The sequence below is a fragment of the Emys orbicularis genome, chromosome 20 (genome assembly GCF_028017835.1).
Source record: "Emys orbicularis isolate rEmyOrb1 chromosome 20, rEmyOrb1.hap1, whole genome shotgun sequence".
Lineage (NCBI taxonomy): Eukaryota > Metazoa > Chordata > Testudines > Emydidae > Emys > Emys orbicularis.
Genome location: NC_088702.1, coordinates 1,235,724 through 1,255,089, shown reverse-complemented (window position 1 = coordinate 1,255,089; position 19,366 = coordinate 1,235,724). Strand labels below are relative to the sequence as shown.

The following is a 19,366-nucleotide window of genomic DNA, read 5'->3' as shown; positions in this document are numbered from 1 at the left end:
CATACGAAGCCGCTCCCTGCCCGTCAGCCAAGGCGCGAGGTGTCCGTAAAGCCCAGGCTCTGGCTGCCCAGTCAGTAGCTGATACTTGATAACCGTGAGCCCCGTCTCGAACAGGGGCAGCAAACCGACCTGAACCACCCACACTTGGCCCGACTGAAGGGCTGTTGGCAGCTGGCAAAGAACCCAGGGACTGCACACGATTGGCCTGAACCAACAGTGCGTGGCTGCCACCTTCCTCGCCAACAGAAGTGCCAACTCCAGAGCCTTTGGGTCCCAGCATGCCACGCTCCATCTCGAGCCAGCCTGTGCAGGGCCCGCGGTCTCCAAGTGTGAGGATGGCTGGAGTCAGGGCCATTGTCTGACTGCATTTGGCCAGTGTGGTGAGCTGAGTCACACGTGCTTGCATACGCCCTGCGACCGTGCATTTCTTCCAGGCCCATCAGTTTGCATGAGGTCTGAGATACGGGCATGCCCAGGAGATAGATCAACACTGGCCGCTCCTAACCCCTGTGCTCTCCCCCTGCTGTACAAACTCAGCATCCGCCCTGGAAAGATATTTCAATCCCTATTTCCAGTTCAAAGGCCCGTCGTACCCAACACCCTCCTCTCCCACGGGCGGCAGCAGTGCTGCCCATCCCCACCATGGCAGCAGGCAGGTCAAAGGGCGGGAAATACAGCTGGGGGGGCATTGGCTAACGCGTGGGGTTTCAAAGGCACTCGGCTCTTGCTGAAGGGACACTCCGATGCAGTGGGTACAGCCCCATAAGCCCGTAGTGCAATGCAGAGGCACCATGCTGGGGGAATCCCAGGGGCAGTGGGTGGGCCAAGGGCATACAATGATTACCCCCCCCCACCCAGTCAATCCAGCCCCTGGTGGATATTGCTCCCTCCTCCGGGGCAGATGTGCCATGCAACGCTGCTGCTTTACACACCAGGATCTCCAAGTGCTTCTCCTGGCAGTTAATGCTGCAGCCTCACATCCCCGCAGAGCAGGGCCCGGGGACTTCAGACACGTACCCCCAAGCCCATCTACAACACTGAACTAACTGCTCTTCCTGGGAGGCAGCCCCCATCCTCCTGCAGGAATGACCCCACCCCAATTGGTGCGGAGAGGGGAGAGCGAGCCAAGCCTCTGCCTTTTCATCCCAGCTCTGCGGCCCACTCCCTGTAGGCACAGCGGTGGGTCACCTCCTCTGCTCCCCATGTGTAAAACAAGGACCCCCCCCTTTCTCCCAGGGAGGTGGAGGCAGGGAAAGGAGCAGCTAAAGGAGCATGTGATGCAGCCAGAATCCCAGGCGCCTGTAGCGGTGTATAACCCAACTGCAGCCAGCTCCTGACGGGAGGGGGCGCTGAGCAGAGCCCTTACCCAGGGAAGGGCCCATCTTCCTGGCAAGGGGAGGAGCAGCTGGAGAGGAAGCAGGCAGGCAGGCAGCAGAGCCTTGGGGGCTCCCAGCTGTTCTTGGCCAGGTGATACAGGAGGCTGCTCAGTGCAGTGACAGTAAGGGACCTTTCTCAGAAACCCCCACCCCCACTCCCTGGAGAGCACAGGCAGCTGCCCCAGCTGCCCACGCCCTGGCATCAGACCCCCCCCCACTCTTTATGAGCTCCCCCACAGCAGCTGAGGCTCAGGCGGTCCCGAGAGCAGCATGTGCAGCTCTAGAGGGTTCCCTGCCGCCAAAGAGCAACGGTGCACGTGGGCCGCAGGGGAACGTTCCTTTTATTAAACAGCCATTTAAAAAGAGAGAGCGAGAGCAGGCCCGGCTGCCAGGGGCACCTCCTCCGGCCCAGAGCAGATGACTGGTACGCAGCGCACGCAGCTTGCAGGGGGACTGCCGTCAGCCTCCTGCCTGGGAGCTTTCGCCAGAGGCTGCTCTGCTGCTGCCCCTTCCCCGAGGCCTGCAGGAGTCCCTGGTGAATGGCACGAGGCGCTGGTGAGAGCGGGAGGGAACAGGGAAGGTTTTCACCCGGCTGCCCAGCTGGGGCATGTGGAAGAGCCAGTGAGCAGCAGCACCCTCACCCCCCCAGAACAGGACACTGAGCCATTTACGGTCCAGGTGGGGTTTAAACAGGCTCAAGAGATCAATAACAACCCCCCCAGATCTAAAGGGCAATTCAAGCACAACAGGCTGACAAGGAGTGGGAGGATGGACCCACAGACCCGCCCCAGGCATTTACCCTTTGGAAAGCCCAGCCAGTGGCTCCAGTGAGGGAGCTGGAAACCACCTCTGGCCTCAGCCCCTGAGCCATCGCTGGGAGTGATGGAGGGTCAGTGGAGTGAATGGAGCCGCTGCAGTCAGTGCAGAGGGGTGCAGGAGCACTGCCCCGGAGCAGTGTCTTGTATAAATACGCGAAAGCTACTCAAATGTTCTATCCACAGCGCTAGGGGCCCGAGAGACACTAGCTGCTAAACAGGGATTGCGTCTGGAATCTCTTCAGAGCCCAAAGCACAAGGCCCATGCCGGCTGCTGGCCACCTCCCTGTTCTGCAGCCAGTACACAGCTGTGGATAGAGCCTCCTGCCCAGAGGCCAGGTAACCCCAGCCATGATGTCGCTGTTAAATCCAACTCCATGCAGCAGAGAGTGATCCAGGAGCCCAGTGACTTCCCGCCTGGACACGGACTGTTGCCAAAAGCCCCTTGTGACTTGCCCCACCCAGCAAGGGGCTCTCAGAGGCAGGTCCCAGGAGCAGAACTCCTGCCGTGGCTCACAGGGTGCTCTCCAGCGTGTTGTAGTTGTCCTTGAAGCTCTTCAGCTCCAGGAAGTGTTTGGCACGTTTGCTCTTCTGGCTGGAAGGCAGGTAGGTGACCTGGATGGTGGCTGGGTTGGAGACATCAGGCGAGAGCGTGAGGTCCTTCGCTGCTGACTGGTGCTGCCTCTGGCTGCTGCCTCCTCGTGCTTTGATACTGTGGAGAAAAAGGAGATGTTACGGATTCCACCCGGAACACAGAGCAACCCTTCCTGAGCGAATGAGACTGCAGGAAGCCTCATTAGAGGTGCCAGGCAGTTAAATCAATGGGGTGCAGGCCCTCGGAAGGCAGGTCTGGGCAGGGTGTACTCTTTAACCTGTAGAAGGTCAAGGAAAACACCAGAACAAGGGTCAGGACCAGAAGCCACGCTGGCTGCTATAGGCTGCAGGCCCCAGGCCACTCCTGACCTGAGCCCGACAGACTTTGCTTTTCTGACTGTCAGTTGGGTTGCTCTGACTCACAGCTCTGAGTAAGGGCCTTAAGAACTGGGTCAAGTGGCTCCTTCCCTGACCTGATGCCTCAGGGAGACAGACGGCCTGCCTTCGACAACCATGAAAGAACTAGGAACTTTGCTGGCTGGGGTTGTCTGGGGGCCTTCTTAAAGGGGACACTTCTTTGCCAATTTGGTTTTGGCCTCCCCCTTCTCAGTTCCTGTACAGACACAGCCAGCTGCAGAATTTCACCATCCACAACCCCCTTCAACGGACTGCCATGCAGACCAAGGCCCGGATGTTAAACATCCCCATCGCCAGTTAAACTTACATGTTCGCAAGCTCAGTCAGGGCACCCTGGTACTTCAGATATTCTGTCTTCCCAAAGACCTGAACACAAACAGAAGAGCGCCTTAGAGATCCTGGACTCTTGGTGTGCATTGTCCTTGGTCCTGTTCGCAGCCGCGGGCAGAACAGCGGGGAATTGTGGGCAATGCTGCGAGGCGAAAGACCTGGCTCTGCGGGAATCCACCCCCTTCGCAAAGACCAAAGAGAAGATCTGGGCTGACACTCACCCCTGTCCCATAGCGTGCAGTGTCATACCCATCCAGGAGGGTGTCAATCAAGGTTTTGCGGACGCCTCTGAATGGAGTGCTGGAATTTCTCAGCTCCAACAGGTAGGCATGGAAATTCTTTCCCATTAAGGACTGGGGGTGTCGGCCTTCTACATAAAATGGGATCTCTGAAAAAACAAAGCAACACAACGATGCCAGTGATGGGCGGGTATGAGTGTGACACACACTCCAGGGGCCTGGAAGAGAGCCCGTCCTCATGAGTGACCCAAACCATCCAACAAACTCCTCCTTCTGCCCCTCTGCCTTTCTGACGGAGGCACCATACAGCAGAGACCTGCAGGCAGAGAGACTGAAGCTAGGATGGTTCAACAAATCACTGCATCAAAAGGGAGCACAAGAAAGACACTTTACAGCCTAAGTCTGCAGAAGCCTTTACTAAGTTGGGGAGTTTCTCAGAAAATCAAGCCCAGGCGTCTCAAACTGGACACCCCCACCCCGACAGTGAGGCACACAACCGTGGGGGATCCTTTCAGAAAGCCAGGCAGCGTAGTATTTGAGGAATGTCTTTTCTTGTGATACTGCAGATAATTTAGAAAGAAAAGACTCGGTGTAAATAACTTTCCATGGCTTCTGCTGTCTGTTACGTTCTGTATTTTACTCACCTTGGACACGGACTAACCAGATCAAATTAGCTTCTGCTTCACTTTATTTGTGTCACATACTCGTTTTCATGTTTAGCACAGAAGTTCTCAACCTTTCCCTCTAGCAGACATCTCTACCCCATCCAGTGAGGACCCCAATTCCTTAGCTGGGAACCCCGCCCACCTAGGGATATGGTGGCAGCCCCCAGGCTGAGAACCCTTGTGCTAGCACAAGGCTATTGGCCTAGGCTCCAGAGGCATGTCCCCCGTCTGGCCACGCTCCCCACCTAAAGACTCTCTCTTACCAGAAGCTCTGATTGCATCCAGTGCCTTCATTCTGTACAAGTAGTTATAACAACCTGGAAAAGACAACACACAAACTGGTCTGGAGAAAGAAAAAACACAAACACCCACCCACCAGCAAGTTGGCACAAGTGGGGACTGTGTGAACAGGAGATTATCCTGTTGGAGCCTTTCCCCCTGCAATGAGGCTAGCCCCGTGCAAATCGCAGAATGACACTAATCCGATTATGCAGCACCAATGGTAACTGACAATCAGTTTCCTTTGTCTGTGGGTTTCTGCTCTGCTTGGTGAGAAAGGTAAAGCCTGGACTGTCAGAGCAGAGATGGCCCAGACAGCTATACACCATAGGCTCTGGCTGCCTTCCTCTGCGATATGGCAGAGGGGAACAGCTCCCTACATGCTAGTCCCCATTTTGAGCTGAATGGCTTCATTTCAGCCTGTGTGGTGGGAGCCTTGGTCCCCACAGGCTGCTTCTGTGTATTAAAGACAGGGACAGGGCTGCAATCTGCTTGATTGTAACCAAGTCAGAGTAAGGGTTAGGGATCCTGCCAGGTTCTGGTGTGACAAGCTGCATGGTAACCATCAGCAGCTCAGCACCAGCGCCACCTGCCCCACGGGGAAGGACTGGGCCCAGAACAACACTGCAGCAGGACAGTTAATACTTTGGGAAGAGCCTGACAGGCTCAAAAGCTAGCAAAGTAACTTCAGAATTCCCAGATTCTGAGAGCAGTAGCGGGGATGATGTTTGCACTGTGGAGGCTGGAAGGCTGAACAGGAAGGCCCTGGATCATCCTCCCCCTCCACCCAATATACTCATCAATAAGTTAGGGTGCATATATTTAGAAGACACAGTACATTGGCTTCCTGGTGTCTCTAGCTGCAGGAGCCTGGCATCATCTTCAGCTAGCAGTTGGGGTTCATACTTAATGTCCTGTACCCTTGAGAGACGAACATCAATTTCCTCTTTCAGGTCCTGTCCAGAAGAGAACAAGAGCATCTTACATTTACAGAGCACCTATGAATCCCAGTAGACAGGGATCACTGCACCCAGCCCTGAGATGCAGCAATTACTTAACAATAGAAAGTAACACGCTGCAACCATTTATTCCAGGAAGAGAAGATTCCCATAGTCAAGGAGAATTCAGAGAGTCAGAGCACAGCTATCAGGCCTGGTGTCCACTTAAAAGTTAGATCAACATAGTTATGGCGCTCTGGGGTGTGAAAAATTCACACCTCAGAGCCGCACTAGCCCCAAGCGTAGGCACAGCTAGGTCGACTGAAAAACTTCCATTGACCCAGCTATCATCGGAGAGGTGGAGTTCCTACTGCAACAGAAAAACCCCTTTGGTCACTGCAGGAAGATTCTGCGCTACAGCCCTACGTCGGCATGGCTACAGTGCCAGAGCGGTGGTGCTGTAGTGCTCAGAGTGTAGACGTGGCCATCAGAGCTTTCCTTTAGCCAGGACACCACAGCTAATGTCCTGACTATTACAAAGTGCATCACAGACTCTTTAACGAAAGCATTGATTTTAAGACTCATCAGAAAGATGGTATCCTCCAGGAGCAGGGCATTCCCTCGCTCCCGGCTGGAGCACTGGGTTCAGTAGTGAATCATGGGGAAAAGAAGGGCCAAGACCATTTCTTGCAGCACCTGGCTGCTCCCTGAAGGTCTCCGCCACGCTAAGAACTGGCCCCATCTGGCCCTGTTTAGCTTGGGATATAGCTGCAGCATAGGGAAATAGGAAGCATCAACAAACACAAAGCCTTATCTAAATAAGCAAATTGATCGCCCAAAGCGTAACCTCCCCCCGCAGCCAATCGGAGACAAACCCCACAAACAGACCTTGGGGGCGTGTTGTCCAACCGGCACATGGGGCCCCCGGCGGGACTTCATGGCGAAGCGCATTATCTGTCTTTTCACAAAGATGAACAGCAGCACAAACACCTAGGTAAACGCAGCGAAAAGAAAAGCCGTTAGGACCCAGCAGAGCCAAAATACTTTTATCTGCACTGGGGCCCCGTCTCCCCAACGAGTCAAGCCTGGAGCTTCCAATACCATGTTACCAGGAGCTGGTTTTGGCAGCTCCCATAGGAGAAGGGGTGTGTGTGTATGTGTCCCACAATGACCATTATAAAGGGGCTGCATCCCTCCCACCCCACAGCCTCCCCTGTGTGGGGGGAGGGGATGTTAGAGACATCTCACAACCCCTACCCACTACAGGGCCTCCCAATCCCCGCCCCCCCGGGCTTGCAGGGAGCCCCTCGCGCCAAGAGGATCCAAACGGGACCCCCAGAGGCGGGACCCCCCCACTATGGGCCCCTCCCAATCCCCCCCGACTGGCAGGGAGCCCCGCGCCCCAAGGGGATCCAATCAGGACCCCCCAATCCCCCCCCGACTGGCAGGGAGCCCCGCGCCCCGAGGGGAGCCAATCGGGACCCCCCCAATCCCCCCCGACTGGCAGGGAGCCCCGCGCCCCGAGGGATCCAATCGGGACCCCCCAATCCCCCCCGACTGGCAGGGAGCCCCGCGCCCCGAGGGATCCAATCGGGACCCCCCAATCCCCCCCGACTGGCAGGGAGCCCCGCGCCCCGAGGGATCCAATCGGGACCCCCCAATCCCCCCCGACTGGCAGGGAGCCCCGCGCCCCGAGGGATCCAATCGGGACCCCCCAATCCCCCCCGACTGGCAGGAAGCCCCGCGCCCCGAGGGGAGCCAATCGGGACCCCCCCCAATCCCCCCCGACTGGCAGGGAGCCCCGCGCCCCGAGGGATCCAATCGGGACCCCCCCAATCCCCCCCGACTGGCAGGGAGCCCCGCGCCCCGAGGGATCCAATCGGGACCCCCCCAATCCCCCCCGACTGGCAGGGAGCCCCGCGCCCCGAGGGGATCCAATCGGGACCCCCCCGGGCTGGGTGGCCAGTGCCCCACCCCCGCAGGGGCCCCCCGCTCCGCCACGCTCGATGTGGGGGCCCAAGGCAGGAGCTCGCCCCGCCCCACCCCCTCTCTCCGCCGAGCCGGGCAGCTGGGAGGCGCGCGCGCGGCGCCCCCTCGGGCCGGGCCCGGGTCCTCACCAGGCTCCCGTAGGCCATCACCAGCACCACGTTGACCCCGGAGAGCCAGTTGCTGCTGGACGTCGCCATCCCCGGCCCGGCCCGGCCCGGGGCCCCGCAACAACATGGCGGCCGCTGAGGCCACAGTGCGCCCCCGTCACGTGACGCGGGCGGGAAGTAGAGGCGGGCGGGGCGCGCCGGCCAACCGCCAGAAACCACGTGACACGGGGAGGGCCAAGGAGAGGAGCGAGGCCGAGCCACGTGACAGGCGGGAGAGGCGAAAGAGGAGCCCGCCGGGGTCACGTGGCGGGGGCGGCCTGAGGCCGGCCTGGCCCCGCCCTCGCCTGGGTCACGTGATGGGGCGGGCGCCGCTGGGTAGTTGTCAGTGTGGTGGAGACTCAGGTAAAGTTGGCAACGCGGAGGTGGTGGCGGCCCCGGTAATTGCGCGCGGCCCCTTTAAATCCCGGCCCCGGCGGGGGCCCCCCCTCTCAGCCGGGGGAGGGCGGCCGCGGCCGGCGCGGGGCCCCCCGGCCAGGGGGAGGCGGCCCCGGCCCCCCTCCCTGCCCGGATCCGGACGCCGTGCGGCGGGTTTTGTTTATGGTCGGGTTCGCGGCCTAGTGGGCCCGGCCGAAGCCGGGGGCTCGCGTAGTGCGCGCGGCCGAGCCCGGGGAGGGGGTAGTGGGCAGGGGGCGGCGGGAGGATGGGGGGCGGGGAATGGCGGCAGCGGCCATGAGGGCGGAAGCGGCGCCGCGGCCGGGCTCCTAACCCCCCCGTCCTGCCGGCTCCCAGGGAGCTGCCGGCCCGGCCCCGGGCCCTCGGAGCTCGGCCGCTGCCTGCCTTGACCTCCCCGCTGGATGGAGCTCCCTGGCTGCGGGCCCCGCCCCGCCCCGCACAATGGCCAGGCAACTGCTCCCCTCCCCGGGCCCCGGCGCGGATGGAGCCTCCCTGGCCCCGGGCCGTGCACTCCCCTGACCGCGCTCCTTGCACCTTGGGCTTGCCCGAGTGCCTCGCGGGGGTGGCAGCAGCGCCTCCCCCCACGGACGTGCAGCCCCGCTGGCTGATCCCTTCCCCCTCTGGGGGCAGCCTCTCCCAGCCAGCCCCGCTGGCCTCTAGTCCCGCAGTGGGGTGACCCCATCAGTGCCTGGTAGATCCACCTTCTTCACTGCTGTTGGCCCTAAGGGCGTGAAACCTTTCTGGCCCTGTGGGCGGCTCATCCCCATTGTCTGCTGTTGGAGCTGCCCTTCTCTCTCCCGAGCAGGCTGATGCCTGTGCTGGCCACTGGGCACTTCCATCCGACTCCCTTCTAGAGTTCTCCTACTGTCCGTGCACAGGGGCTGCCCAGGTGTCCTGCTGGTAGCTATAACAATGGTGGCTTTATTTCAGTAGCGGTCTCTCTACCAGATTGTTTTAGAAAGGCACTTCTGACAGCTTGTAGCAATTGTGCAGACGCTTGTGTGTGGCACCCTTTGCTCAGGTGGGCTCTAAAGGGCTTTACTGACTGTATATGCAAACCATAACTATACGCAGCATCATAGTACCCAGCGCTAACACATCTCTGGGCTGGAAGAGGGTGAGTTAAAGGAAATGGTCCAGTCTTATACACTTCTGTAGTGCCGTGCATCTCATGCATTTATTACATAACGTGCCTCGACAATCCAGCATAATCTTAGTTTAGGCAGAGCTCTAATTCCCACTATGTTCACAGGAACCTGCAGCAACTTGGAAGAATAATATTTAGTACCTATAGCTGGCTATAGCTCCTGAAGGATCATTCCATTTCATTGGTATCCACACCAGTTCAGAATCGCATGTTACAGCATATTTAGGTAGCCTTTGAAACTGTCTATTCAGAGCTTCCCAGTAAAATAATGGCTGCTAATACTACATTAAGATTTCAATAGTGCTTTATCTCAAAGCATCTGTATTCTCTGTACCCATGAATTATTTCATCCATAACCGAAATGTACTCCCTTCTTTGCGAAATGTGGCCTAAGCCTTACAGAATATCCCTCTGCGCCGGGCTCTTTCCGGTGCACATGCTCCCCAGCAGTGCAGAATAATCATTTAAATACTTTGCCCTTCTGTAGTCCTTTCATCTGAGACCTCAGAGCCTTTTGTAAATGTTAATTAAGCTTCATGGAGGGGGTGTGAAAATATCATTGTTCCCTTCGAACACATAGGGAAACTGAGGCTGAGTCGTGCTGTGACTTGCCTAAAGTCACCCAGGAAGTCTGGCAGAGCTGGGAATAGAACCCAGTCACCTGAATCTGTTTTGTGCCCTGAACACTTCTTGCAATCGTGCATTTGACTGAGAGATCACTGCTCTACAAAATGCAACTGAGCCAGGATTTTTGATGGAACACATAGATTATTATAAATCTTACATTTCTCTGTCTCCCTTTTTCCTAAAGACCCCAAAATACCTACTAGCCTGCATAGACAGGAATCTCTTCTACATGTGAAATGAAAAGCAGTGGCAATTAAGTACAGAAAGTGAAGAGTAACTGCAGAGTAAATTATTAAAATCATTAAATTAAAATGATAGTAAATTAAATTGCAAGCTCCTTGAGGTGTAGTGGTCATGTCATAACATAGTTGAGGAGCCCTGTGGCTTTGTCTGATGCTATATAAATATAGTGTTTCCCTTTTTGACATATAATTCAGAAGTCAAACTGATTTGATAATGTTTTTCATTTCTCTAGTTCATTTCATTCTAGAATACCAGGGACACAATGGAAGGAAAATGGAATCACTATTTTATTTATATAGCATCTGCCTCGAAGTACAAGATGCCTTACAATTTAAAAAGAAATATTCAGGTGAAATGAGTGACCAAAATACCAGTTAGAAACTTCAGTTAGATCAGACTGTCACTGTTTCTGTGTGGTAGCGTTTCAGATGTCAGACTACTGAACTAATATTTTGCATTTTTAATAGTGCTTAATCCCTAAGGATTCCGAAGTGCTGCACAAACTAGAGTATGATCCTGAAGTGACTTCTTGGTAGGTGGAACCCTGGGCCTACACAGAGCCTCACTGAAGTCTGTGGGGCACTGCACAGAGCTCATTGTGGGGTTGGGATCAGAACAGTAGTTGCTTGGTGAGCTTTATACATAGTGGTTATTTAATTCACCATTGAAATGCTGTTGTGCCAGGATTGGAACATGGCAGCTGTTAAAACAGTGCCTAGTAACTGCATAAGGGTTTAGGACAAGAAAGTAATAGAACCATATCCTACTGAAATGGCAGATTAAGTTACTGCAGTATGAAACATGCAGTATTACTTCCCTCTGGGCCTGCAATTCTGATGCCAAATTAGTTTAATATGATAACTTGTTTGTCTGTAAAGTACTTAGTACTGTAATAGATGTACCAGTGGGGAATAAGAGTAATGCTAGGGGAAGAATCGGGTATGGCGGGGGGGCGGGGGGGGAGAGTTTGCTAAATAGCCTGAGATGGCTTTTCGTTTTCTGACTTCTATTAAAGTTTCTGCAGTGCTTTAAGGAGGGGGAAAAAAGTTTTTTCTTCATTGACTCTACCCCAAATGTTCTTATTGAGGGATGAGCCCTGTAGCATAGGTTAGTATGCTTTGTATTAGGCGATGATACTGTTAGAGCCATACTGGCAAATGATCAGGCTTCTATGTTAGTGACAGCAGTATAAATTCAGGGGGAACCATCTGTCTGTATTGTCTGAAGGTGTTTCAGGGATTGGAAGGGAAGGTGGAACTTGGTGAGTCTAAATGTTATTCACAAAGTCTGAAAGTTAATTGTGCCCTGCACACACACTCACAGACGGATCTTGTGCATGTAGTGCATTTAATACAACAAGAAATGTCTGTAATCCTCAGCATTTCTGCAGCACATCACAAACACGAGTCCTCACAGCTACACTTGTAAGGTAGGTCCCCCAAAACCTCCCCCAAGCTACCTCATTATCCATCTTCAACTCTCCCCCTTATACTCCCCTTTGCAGTGGTGCCTACAAAACACTTGGCAACAGTTAGGCTCCTGGTGCACTGAGACAACAGCCTCCAATGCTAACTAATATTGTCTCATTGTTTCCTGGTGTTCCCCCTCTGTGTGTATCCATCTCTTGTTTTATACTTGGATTTTAAGCTGCTTGGGGCAGAGATTATCTTCTTCTTCTGTTTTTGTATAGTGCACAGTGTCCATGACTAGGACTCCTAAGTGCTGAGGTAATGCAAATAACAACAACAAAGGCAGGTGATTGTTACCCCCATGTTACAGACCGGAAAAGCGAGGCAGAGGTTGTGATTTGTCAGAGTATCAGTCTGAGCTAGAACTCAGGAGTGTTGAGGTGATTTGTGTGTCAAACGTTATTTGGCAATAAGATTTTTGCAGACTTGCCCAACAGGTAACAGATTTTATTGCTGAAGGAACTGAGCAAGATCTGGAAGTTTCAAAAAGTTCTGAAAAATCAGTATTATTTAGGAGTCTTTGTATGTTTAAATAGCTGCAAGATGTGGATATCCCAAGGAGGTGGACGACTTGACCTTTTGTGGGAAGTTGCAGGAAAGATTGCATTAGAAGCGTGCATTCAAGTGAACAACAGAAGCTGGTACAGGCCGTCTCTCACTGGAGCAGCAAAATAGTATTGCAGGTTTACAAACACAGTGCAAAACTAACTTTAGGGGCCTCTGCTTTGTGCTCCAAAGGAAAGATCTAGTTGCACTGTGTCTACTCACTGTCTTTGAAGATTTAGATTTCCCATCCCTTAGCACTGCCTCATGCTGAGAGGCTTTTCACTCACTCCCACCCTCCTACAATCACTCACTCCCACCCTCCTACAGTACATTGGTTCCCCCTTGAGGGGACACAATTGATCTTGGTGAATAAAGTTTCAGGTAAGATACTGATCACTTGTTTCTCTTGTTGAGGTTTCCTAGCCAAATATCTGCCTGCATGTATTATTTGTTCCTTCTTAGATTAGGGAAGTCCCACATGCTGCTAGTGAAGGGCCTGTTGCTCCAGAGGCAGAATTGATAGCCTTATTACCCCAGTGGTAAAGTATTAAGTTCCAAGTTACTTATTTCAGAGGCTGGTAAATAACTGAAATCCTGCTTGGAGCTTTTGATTGTACCTGGCATTCCTTATTCGCTGGAGCCGTTTCGGTATGGTGAGATTGCACAAGGTGTTACTGTCACTGCTGGACTTTCCTTGCATTGGGGGTGTAGGGGTTTGCAATTTAATTTGGCTGTGATCTATTCCCTGTGCTGAACTGTGTCTGGACAGGAAGTCCTGAAATTCTTGTATAGCATTGCTGAGAGCGTCTCCCTAGCTGCTGTGCCCTACATCGGTCATGGGCGAAGTGATTGAATCCTGTGTAGAATTTTTGAAGGGTTTTGAAATCCCTCAGATGATATTTATAGCACTTTTCTTTCCGGCGTGTGTTGGATTATAGATGAACAATTAATATTCCTAGAACAAGGTCGCAGCCCGAATAAGCTGGGTTTGTGTTTGAAGATGCGAGCTCTGTCTATTTCAAACAAACAAACCAAGCCCACAAACCTGTTTAATGTTGGAAACATCTTGACTTGGGGAGTCGCTTCCCCACCTTTCTCTGGGATGAGAGGTGAACTTGTGAGAGCAGAGGATGAACAGAGATTCAGTTGATGGTCTTGGGGCGTTGAGCTGTTTGTTTTGTGCACTTATAAAGTGTCCGTCAGGGTAGCATTGAGGTGCCTCTAAGCCATGTAGATGGAAGGATCGGTGTTGACGAATGCTAATTTATATTCCTCAGCCTCTTGCATTTGAGCAGTGGAATGTTAAAGGCTGCCTCTTACCAGGGAGAAAAGTATTTCTGCTCCTAAGACTTAGTCACTTAGATTTGGGGGGCAGGAGGAGATGGGAGGCAATCCTCTCTGCGGGAACAGCCCAGGGTATCTCAGCGCGGGTGCAATGTTGTTCCTTTCAGATATTGCATATTACATGTTAGGGCTTCAGTAAATCGGAAAAGGTGGGTGGCCTTTTAGTTTTACATCTCTGGAAATGGAGTTGGTGTGTAGTGGTTTTGGGGGTATAAACTTGACTTCGGTGTCCCACCCACTCAGTACCCAGAGTCTCGGTGCTGCCTTTTGTTTTCAGTTTCTAACGGTCTGTTCTCTCCCCCCCCCCCCCCCCCCCGCAGAGTTCTACCTTGTAAATACTGTTATTTGTATATACTGTAAATGATGACATCGGTGGGCACTAGCCGAGCCCGGGGGAGCTGGGAGCAGACACAGACACAGAGCCAGACACAGCACAAGCAGCGGCCACAGGTAAGGGAGTGTCCATGGAAACCAGTTGGCTTGGAGGTGGAGACCTGGCACCTTCAGCTGCTCCAAGCAGTTGACTAATAACTGGGCTTGGCCTAGCACAGGGGTTCTCAACCTTTTTCTTTCAGAGTCCGTCCGTCTCCTCCCCCCCCCCCCCCCCCATACTATAAAAACTCCAGGCCGCAGCAGGGATGGGGGGGCACTCAGGGCTCCTGGTTTCAGCCACCAGGTGTGCGTGGGGGGGGGGGGGGGGCGGTTGAGGCTTTAGCCCTGTGAGACTTGGGGCTTCAGCTATGGGGGGAGGGGGCTCCATGCTCTGGACTTCAGCCATGGGACAGGGCTGGGGCTTCAGCCGTGGGGTGGAGGGGCTCGGGGCTATGGGTGGGGGTTTGGCTCGGCGGGGCGGGGGGGTCCCTCACGGCTTCTGCCTCGTGTGGGCACTGGGGCTCAGGGCTTTAGACCCGGAGGGAGTGCTGGCGCTCGGGGCTTCAGCCCCACTGGGGTGCCATGACTCAGGGCTCCCTGCAGTTCTGCTCCTGGTTTCAGCCCTTTGCCTTAGCCACAGGTCCCTATGGACCACTAAAACCAGCTCGCAGACCCCCAGAGGGATGCGGACGCCGGCTGAGAACCATTAGCCTAACATACCTCCTAGAACAGCTTCCTCTATGCTGAAGTGCGCTGCTGTTAAAGGCAGGTGGACAGGCTAACCAGGGGCTCTCTGACAATGCGGTCACTGCTTCAGTGTGTCCAAGTGAGAGCCTGAGCTGGAACCTCTCTCCATTTTCCTGACTGTTCCCTCTCGCTGTAGGTAAACCCGGCTGGCTGATGTGCCACTTGCAGAGTTTGCTTTGAGGTTCTTGTTTCTGCCTATACTGAGGGATCTGTCCTGGGAAGCTAGTTTATTGTGAGATCGTTGGCTCACACAGGTTCAATGGTATTTCGTTCTCCTCCAGACCTCGCCACCTGCTTCTCTTTCATCTTTATCTCCACTTTGAGACCTCCCACCTGTGTGCCCCTCTTCCCCCACTCCCTACTAGTGTTCTCAAGGAAGCTCTAAGTGCTTAGAAGAGAGTTAGTTTGAAATGCACGGCTCTAACCCTCCTCCGTTATCATCCACAATCTCTCCAGGCCACTGCAGAACAGATTCGACTTGCACAGATGATTTCGGACCACAACGATGCTGACTTTGAGGAGAAGGTGAAACAAGTGAGTGGGGAGAACTCAGGGTTGAGCAATGTCTCTAGCTAGAGTGGAAGTTGGCAGCTCTGTTTTCAGGAGCTGAAGTGCCAGCTGTGTTGAACCTGAGGCTGAGAACAACAATGGCAATTCTGAAATAAGCCAGAACAGGCTAGGGCTGGGGGGAAGCAGGTCAAAAGGGCAGCTAACTCAGATACTTTTACCAGGCCAGGAAGTCTGCCCTTCATTGTCATCTTGTTCCTTCTGTTAAGAGCTTTCTCTGCAGTGGGACAGACCCAGGGAGAGCTGCCCTTGGGATAATAAGGGGCCTCAGTCAGAGGAGGCAGATACTAAAGCTTTTGTGTCCCACATGTGAGCTCCTGAGGTTGAGCCATCAGCCCTTCCATTCTCTCTGCAGCATTATTGCCCTTTTGTTGTGAGGGCCTTTGGCCAACACCTGGAGTCACTTTGGGCTTTGCAAGGCTCTGCCTCCATGTTGACTGGTGAGAGGTGACTTTAGGACTTCTGAGATATGGGGGCACCCTCACTCCTGCTTCTCTGGCCCTCCAGTGTATGTTCTGGGACACACAGTTAAACTAAGGGACAGCAAGGAGACATCCACGCCTGGACACTTCTTGGTAGCTCTTCTCTTCTGCAATTACAGGTTTTCTCTCCTCTCGAACCCAAGGCATTTCTTAGTTCTAAGGAAGTGTCAGTCCTCTCTGAGTTTGGAATGAGCTGATTGTGTCCTCTTCCTCCCCACAGCTGATTGATATCACGGGCAAGAACCAAGATGAGTGTGTGATTGCTCTGCACGACTGTAACGGGGATGTCAACAGAGCCATCAACGTGCTGCTGGAGGGGAATCCGGACACGGTAGGACAGGCTCCTTCGGCTTTGATTAGCAAAAAGGTGGTTGTGTGAAGCCTGGTTGGAGCTAGTGATCTCCAGGTAATACAGCTAAGTGTGCCCGAAGAGCACACGGGATGGGGTAGCTTGTAAAGGGCTGTCTGTACAGTGCCAGTCAGGAGGCCCCACAGTTAAGAGTGCAGGGTATCTGTAATGGGGGGCCATGCCCTGGCTTGTTTAACGGCCTTTCCTGTTTGTGCGTTGGGGAATAGATCAAGGGTACAGTCATCTGACAGCCTCAAAGGAAGCAAGTGAGTAACCTAGTAAACCTCTGTTGCTTTCTGTCTCCTGAACTTTAACATCTTTGGCCCTGGGTTTTTACCCTGATCTTGGTGCAATCCCGTGTCTCTCAGCTGACGCGTTCGGCCTTGCATGGGCTGTCCCTACTGTGGCATGCTAGGGTCCAGCGCTGCTAGGTGCAGTGTGTCTGCTAGTTAGACTTGAGCTCCATGGTTCATGTGAGTGCCACATTCTCTCATACTTCGTTAACCCTCAGAATGACCCTCTCAATAGGCATCTGCCCAAATAGCCTCCCACCTAGCGCCAGGGAGTGTCCATCACCTCGATGGTAAAGGAGCCCAAACATAGTTTCATCAGTTGTAACAGAATCAATCAGTGAATAATGTCAAAGCTGTCAGGCCCTTCCAGACTGCAGCTGAAGGTCAGATCTTGCCTATCTGGGTACAGTGAGGTACTGTTGGTATTGGAAGGCTGATCTTAACCAGATTTCCTAGCTCTACTGGGTTTGAGACTCTCACTTTAGTGTGTGGTGCATTAGCTGGGTTTCTTTTAGTTAAAAGTCAAAAAAGGATGTTCTAATTACTGAACTGTATGTCCCTGCCATCTGTATTCTGCATAACATCTCTCCTTCCGATCAGTAGACTCCCACATGCTTTGACATATACTGAGTTCTGTACTGTCTGCGTGGTGGATGCTTCCATGCCTTCACAGAGCCATATGGGTTTAAGGACCAGCCCTTTCTGCCCAGAAGCATGCAAAAACTGCCTGTCGGTTAGCTGTAAACTCATTTTAAAAATAACAGGAGTACATCTAACCTAGGCAAATCTTAGCTGTGATTCTGTGCTTCACCCAGAATCACTTCCAGGGCTGCTTCCAATAAAACTGACATGCCATTAAAATCTTAGCAGTTTAATTTCTTAAATGAACGAGTTGCTCATGAAAATAATGTTGTGGGTTATATCATATCTGAAGGTATGCCCTATTTCCTTTACATGGGCAGCTGAGGCACTCAGCAGTATGAGATGCCAGACACAGTCACTGCAGTAGCTTTGCAAAGGCAGGACCAGCGTTGGCAGGGTAAAACCCTCTCCGCGCCAGCCACTTCTTTAGTCTGCAGTGCCATAAGGGGCTTGCAGGTTGCCACCTGCAGCGATCTGAGCAGAGTTTTCATCTGCACTGAAATTGATGAAGACTTTCTGAGTCTCTCCTGGTCTGAGTTCAACTTCTGCTGAACAACTCAGTGAAAAGATATTTGTTAGGATGATGCGCCATTGATAACGAGTGTCTCAAAGATGCCCTAACACTAGTGAGCTCACTTGCTTAACGGAGTAGTATTGGAACGTGTCACACTTCAGGGGCTAGAAGAGCAGACAGGATATTAGTTCTGAGTTTGATTTTTTTTTTTTTTATATAGTTGTGCTGTACAAAGTAAATATTATCCTGACTTCCTTCTGAGTCAGTTGCCTGTGAAGAGAGACTCCTCTGGTTTGAGGCCAGTGTGTGCCTAAAAGCTTTTTTGCCACTCTGTGTGTTGCCATCCAAGGCCAGCTGTTCATTAGTCAGCAAGTCACGTTTTCAGGTGTTTGTCGGTGACTTGTGACTCAGTGTTAATTGTGCTAACAGCGTACAGCATTGGTTCAATATGAATGTGAAACCATTTCATACTGGCATGAAATAAAACTGCCTTGGATGATTGGGATGAGGTGGTGATGGGTTGTTTAATTAAACTCAGAATGACTTGAGCATTCCTGTTTGTGGGGTTTTTGGTGCCTCTCACAATACTCTCCTCCCTGGAATCAGACAGGTGTGTAGAGATGCCTGTGTGGTGGGAACAGCAGGTACCCTGGGATTTTTTTGTAATTTCCAGAGTTAACATATTATGTGGACAGATACTGGGACCCAAGCAAGTGACACCTTTTTGGGTTGTCCTGCCAAAAAACACGGGCAGTCCCTTCCTCCCCTTACAGCAAAAATGTTACTTTTCAAATGACTGAGATAACGTAATGTTTTTCTAGCAATCCTTTAATTGGGTCTTCTCTGGGATGAGTGACCCAGCGCAGATCTGTGCCCAAGATCCCTAGGTAATGAGCCGAGTGATCACTGGAACTTTAAAAAAGTTTCTGTGGCTATTGAGGGCAAGTGAGAACCCTGTCTTGGGGGCTGTAGCCTGAGGGGTCTCAGGCAGCAGAGAAAAGTCAAATTGGCCAACGTGGGGAGTGACTTAAAAGAGATGATGGTTCTTTCTTCAGTTCCTGGGGCAGAGCTGTTTGGGTTATAAGAGCAAGCACAGCTCAAATCACTGATTGGCCTCTGCGATGGGCTAAAACAGAACAGCACCCCCCAGCCCTGTACAACTGCCTGCAAGTCAGCAGGGGAGAGGCCTGTCTTGTCCATGCTGGGTGTGTTCTGAGGGCTCAGTCGAACATCACTTAAAATGAAAGAATGCAAACCGAGGACCCAGCATTCCTGGGCGGGTGAGTGTCTGAGCGAAAGCTGCCAGGGGCCTGTCAGCTCAGACAGTGGAGAGGAAGTCGGCAGGGGCTGTGATGTGAAGCTTTGGATAAGTGCCTATCTCGGTTTATTGGCACAGGTTTCTGTCTTCCCTCATTATATTCTCCCCAGGATGTTAAATTATGCATGCAGCCTGCATCCAGTGTTGATCAAATGATGAACTTTTCCCCCTCTGCTAAACTTCAGCATTCCTGGGAAATGGTTGGGAAGAAGAAAGGAGTCTCGGGGCAGAAGGACAGCGGGCAGACAGAACCCAGTGAAGAAGGCAAAGAGAACCGGGACAGGGATCGGGATTACAGCCGGCGACGTGGCGGGCCACCGAGACGAGGACGAGGCACCAGCCGTGGAAGAGAGTGTATGAGCCTGCCCTTTAATAGCAACTATAACTATCATGGTACATGGCAGGCACTTAAAGCGTTGTGCTGACGTTCGTGTTAAAGCTCATAAGTCTAGAAAAATGACTACAAAAATCATCCTCTTGTATGTGTGCAGGGTCCCATCTGGT

The 19,366-nt window shown here is 52.9% G+C and overlaps 2 protein-coding genes across 5 annotated transcripts in view; one reads left to right on the top strand and one right to left on the bottom strand.

Moving 5' to 3' along the window:
* Positions 1–1,699: 1,699 nt before the first annotated feature.
* On the bottom strand, positions 1,700–7,893 carry C20H1orf43 (chromosome 20 C1orf43 homolog). The gene is made up of 7 exons (XM_065419874.1): positions 7,771–7,893; positions 6,542–6,643; positions 5,554–5,671; positions 4,700–4,753; positions 3,754–3,920; positions 3,510–3,568; positions 1,700–2,903 (listed from the first exon to the last, which is right to left on the bottom strand). The coding sequence occupies exons 1-7, from the start codon at positions 7,837–7,839 to the stop codon at positions 2,705–2,707; spliced, it is 768 nt and encodes a 255-aa protein (XP_065275946.1). The 5' UTR covers positions 7,840–7,893; the 3' UTR covers positions 1,700–2,704.
* A 214-nt stretch (positions 7,894–8,107) lies between these two features.
* Positions 8,108–19,366, top strand: part of UBAP2L (ubiquitin associated protein 2 like) — a 43,226-nt gene continuing 31,967 nt past the window's right edge. For all 4 annotated transcript variants that reach the window (XM_065419862.1, XM_065419861.1, XM_065419860.1 and 1 more), the window contains exons 1-5: positions 8,108–8,151; positions 13,899–14,028; positions 15,154–15,231; positions 15,967–16,077; positions 19,048–19,255. In XM_065419862.1, the coding sequence (XP_065275934.1) occupies positions 13,939–14,028; positions 15,154–15,231; positions 15,967–16,077; positions 19,048–19,255 (487 nt within the window). In that variant the 5' untranslated portion in view covers positions 8,108–8,151; positions 13,899–13,938. The remainder of the gene's footprint in view (positions 8,152–13,898; positions 14,029–15,153; positions 15,232–15,966; positions 16,078–19,047; positions 19,256–19,366) is intronic.